General features: G+C 42.1%; 1 protein-coding gene across 1 annotated transcript; it reads right to left on the bottom strand.

Annotated features, from left to right (window-relative positions):
• Positions 1 to 2,001: 2,001 nt before the first annotated feature.
• Positions 2,002 to 4,026, bottom strand: LALBA (lactalbumin alpha). The gene is made up of 4 exons (XM_072797544.1): positions 3,859 to 4,026; positions 3,374 to 3,532; positions 2,850 to 2,925; positions 2,002 to 2,334 (listed from the first exon to the last, which is right to left on the bottom strand). The coding sequence occupies exons 1-4, from the start codon at positions 3,989 to 3,991 to the stop codon at positions 2,274 to 2,276; spliced, it is 429 nt and encodes a 142-aa protein (XP_072653645.1). The 5' UTR covers positions 3,992 to 4,026; the 3' UTR covers positions 2,002 to 2,273.
• Between the last annotated feature and the right edge of the window lie 257 nt (positions 4,027 to 4,283).

Below are 4,283 nucleotides of genomic sequence, written 5' to 3'. Positions count from 1 at the left end.
GCCAAAACAGACTTTAGGACTCAAATCTCCTCCTTTCACATATCTCATAATCATTGGGATAAATTTCCCTTAAAAATAAGCAAAGCAGGGGCACCTAGCTGACTCAATCAGTAGAGCATGCTACTCTTGATCTCGGGGTTGTGAGTTTGAGTCCCACGTTGGGTGTATAGATTACTTAAAAGTAAAATCTTAGGGACACCTGGATGGCTCAGCAGTTGAGCAGCTGCCTTTGGCTAAGGGTGTGATCTCAGTCCCAGGATCGAGTCCCACATTGGGCTTCCTGCGAGGAGTCTGCTTCTCCCTCTGTCTGTGTCTCTGCGCCTCTCTCTCTCTCTCTCTCTCTCTCTCTCTCTCTCTCTCTCTGTCTCTAATGAATAAATAAATAAAATCTTTAAAAAAAAAAAAAAGAAAAATCTTTAGAAACGACAAATACCCACCATTTGCTTCGACGTGGATGGAACTGGAGTGTATTATGCTGAGTGAAATAAGTCAATGGGAGAAGGACAAACATTATATGGTCTCATTCATTTGGGGAATATAAAAAATAGTGAAAGGGAATAAAGGGGAAAGGAGAAAAAATGAGTGGTAAATATCAGAAAGGGAGACAGAACATGAAAGACTCTGAACTCTGGGAAACGAACTAGGGGTGGTGAAAGGGGAGGTGGGCGGGGGTTGGGGGTGACTGGGTGACGGGTACTGAGGGGGGCACTTGACAGGATGAGCACTGGATGTTATTCTATATGTTAGCAAATTAAACACCAATAAAAAATAAATTTATAAGAATAAAAATTTCAAAAAAATCTTAAAATTAAAAGAAAAAAGCAAAGCAGCAAGGAAGACTAATGGAGTACAGCGTTCAAATAAAAAGGCCCAAATGGGGATCCCTGGGTGGCGCAGAAGTTTGGCGCCTGCCTTTGGCCCAGGGCGCGATCCTGGAGACCCAGGATAGAATCCCACGTCGGGCTCCCGGTGCATGGAGCCTGCTTCTCCCTCTGCCTGTGTCTCTGCCTCTCTCTCTCTCTCTCTCTCTGTGTGACTATCATAAATAAATAAAAATTTTTAAAATTTATTAAAAAATAAAAAAATAAAAAATAAAAAATAAAAATAAAAAGGCCCAAATGTCAAAATTCTTCAATGGCTAAGCTGACTGTAAGGGTCCTGTGATCCTCTCACAGCACTTTGTGAAGGATATTTCCTTATCTAAAACAAAAACAAAAACCAAAAAAACAGGATATTTCCTTACCTCAAGAGTAAGGAAGTCCGTCAAACCATTCAAGTCACCCATTTCAGATTCTTTTCTTTTTAAAGATTTTTTTATTTATTTATTCATGACAGACACAAAGAGAAAGGCAGAAACATAGGCAGTGGGAGGAGTAGGCTCCCTACAGGGAGCTCGATGTGGAACTCGATCCCAGGACTCCGGGATCACAACTTGAGCCAGAAGCAGATGCTCAACCACTGAGCCACCCACGTCCCCCACATTATAGATTCTTGGTGCCCCATCCTTGCCCTTGTCCTTTCTGTTCTTCTCCTATCCCACATCTCCACCAGTCAAAATCCAACCCATACTTCAAAACCAACTTAACTGTCACTCCTTTCATGAATCCTTCTTTGATCTCTTTTTCCCATAGCACTCCCCTAAATAAAGTACCTTTTTCTCTTATGAATGCTTGAAGAACATTTCTAACCTCTCTCATGATGCTATGACATTATTCCTTGTATTATAATTATTTATCAATACTTATCTTCTCTTTCCTACTAGTCCGTGAGGAAAGAGACCCTCTTGCCTATTTTTGACTCCCTCGATAGTTCTTTGAATATGCCAAATGATCAGTAACCTTGTTGAATTGAATTGGTACAGAAAGTAACTTCCATCTTTCTATTATAAGTTCAGCCTATTTCCTCTTCAATAGAGATGAGAGGTGACTATGACCTACAACTTCAGTGTCCACCCATTCATGCTATTTCCTCCTCCTCCCTCTGGAAAGAAAATACAGCTAGTCATTCAAAATCAGGCCCTTTATTCAAGACAGATGAAATCCATTGTTGTACTGAAAGTGCCATCAGAGGGCACTGAACAAGGGTCAAAAGTCCAGTGTACCAGCCATGCATTGCTGGAGAATAGTCCTCAAGTGTCCAGTGGTGTCACCACAGAGCTCAGGATTCAGAGACAAATCAGCTTCAAGGAAGAAGAAAGAAGCAAACTGAGGTAGCCTTAGGGAAGAGGCATTCCAGGAACATACAGAAGCAGAAGCACCAGTGACAGCAGGCACTCACAACTTCTCACAGCGCCACTGCTCCAGCTTCTCAGAGCAGAGTGGTTTATGGGCCAACCTGATAATGGAAAAGGAGACAGCACAAGTTGGCTAACTGGATTTTAGCTTGAACTTCCATCTAACTTTACCCGCAGGAGGGCCAAGGTGGTAGAGTGTGGATGAAAATTAGAGAAAGACTTTCCTAGCCAAATGACAAGGGACACTGAGCCACCTAGTGGAATAGGATACACTTAAAACTTCAAGAAAATTGTAGGGCTGGAAAGGACATGAATGGTATCAAGAGCTTACTTCAGGGTCTAGGACTAAACAATCAGAAATAGATGTCCATGTTCAGGTAAAGGGAGACCTAGGTCCCAGTCCTCTATTCCCTATGCTTAATAGGAATATTACCAAACAAGAGTGTCATGGAGGAGGCTTGAAAATTGGAAACCTGAGTCTGCTGGATGAGTTTTGTTTTGGAAAATACATTCTACATTAAATAGCCAGGAGATAGAAGGAGAGGGCAGGGTGCTGGCCTAAAGAAGTGAGAAAAAGGAAGAGAAGGGAAAAGTAGAAAATAGAATGAGGATTCACCAGTAGTCAATTCCTTCCTTATCCAGGATCTTCTTGGCACAAATCATGTCATCAGTAAGGTCATCATCCAGGAACTCTGGCAGGAGTTACAAGGACAGGAATGTGAGAGCTAAGTATTACCCAGAAAGATAGTGAGTTCCCTCTTCCCTGGATCAAGCAAGTCTGGTCCTTCTCTGAAATGGAGGCTTATGCCTCTTGTCTTCCTATATTAGAAAGCCAATACGGTAATGCCTCCCTTCACTTCTCTTGGGTATCTTCAGAGGAATTATCAGCTTCATCAACTCTGAAAATGCAGGGCATCAGACTTCAAGATTTCCAAACCGCTAAGCTCATCTACTTCAGGGAACTGCCTGCGGCTTTGGTGAACATGAAAATTCTAACACCCTTTTACTGTCTATTCAAGTCCCACAATTAAAGTGGAGTAGAAGACAATGAAGTCAGAGGTGTCTTTGATACCAAAAATGAGATTATCCCAGGGGTAGGCTCCAGGAAAACAGAGGAACAGGGTAAAAGGGACTACTCACTGTCACAGGAGATGTCACAGATGTTCCTTGACTGAAGGTTCTGGTCGTCCTTGCACCAAAATTTATTGCTGATCTGGAAAAGTCCATAGTCTGTGCCACCATTGTTATTGACTATGGTTTGTGTATCATAACCACTGGTATGAAATATAGTACAGATCCCTGAGGGAAAGATGAGAAAGAGCTATTACAGAGGTGTCCAAACACAGCATTTATAGCATAAATGAGGACCTGTATTACCAGACATAGAAAGACTCTCTAATTAATTTCCAAATATTACAATGCACAAAGTGTCTTAATGAGAAGAAGAGTTCCAATAAGGATCAGATGATAAGAAATGGAAGATACATGAATAGATGTAACAAAAGAGTAAACAGTTAAGAAGATAAGAGGATTATTATATAATTGTATGAAAATGGAGAAGAAAATGAGGGTAGAAGAGACAGGTAGATGAAAAATGAGATGAAGCAAGGCAGCAGGGAACTCACATTCAGGCAAAGCAATGCCTCCAAAGCCATCCATGTCTTTCAGCACCTGGGACAGCTCACATTTTGTAAATTGCTTTGCCTGGATGGCAGAGAACAAGATGCTAACCAGGAGCAGAGAGACAAAGGACATCATTTTGGCTGCCCCCAAGAGCCTGAAATGGAGGCACCACACAACTTCACCTCCTTTTATTTGTGGAGAAAGCCTCAGGGGCCCTGGAATAAAGCCCTACCTCCTGGAAGAGGATAAAGAGAGACTGGCCATGCCAGCTGAGCCTGCCAGCTTCCTTCTGTACTTTCACCCCATTTTTCCTTCTCCTCCCCTACTCTCTAGTCCATACCAGGTATTGTTTTCTGCCCAGAGAGAGTTTCAAGCATGATTCTGTTCCCATTTGGTTTTGTTTGTACCTTTGTTTCTTGAAGGAAGC

Source organism: Canis lupus, chromosome 25 (assembly GCF_048164855.1).
Source record: "Canis lupus baileyi chromosome 25, mCanLup2.hap1, whole genome shotgun sequence".
In the NCBI taxonomy this organism is placed as follows: Eukaryota; Metazoa; Chordata; class Mammalia; order Carnivora; family Canidae; genus Canis; species Canis lupus.
Note: the sequence above shows the minus strand (reverse complement) of the source record. Positions and strands in the feature narration are given on the sequence as shown.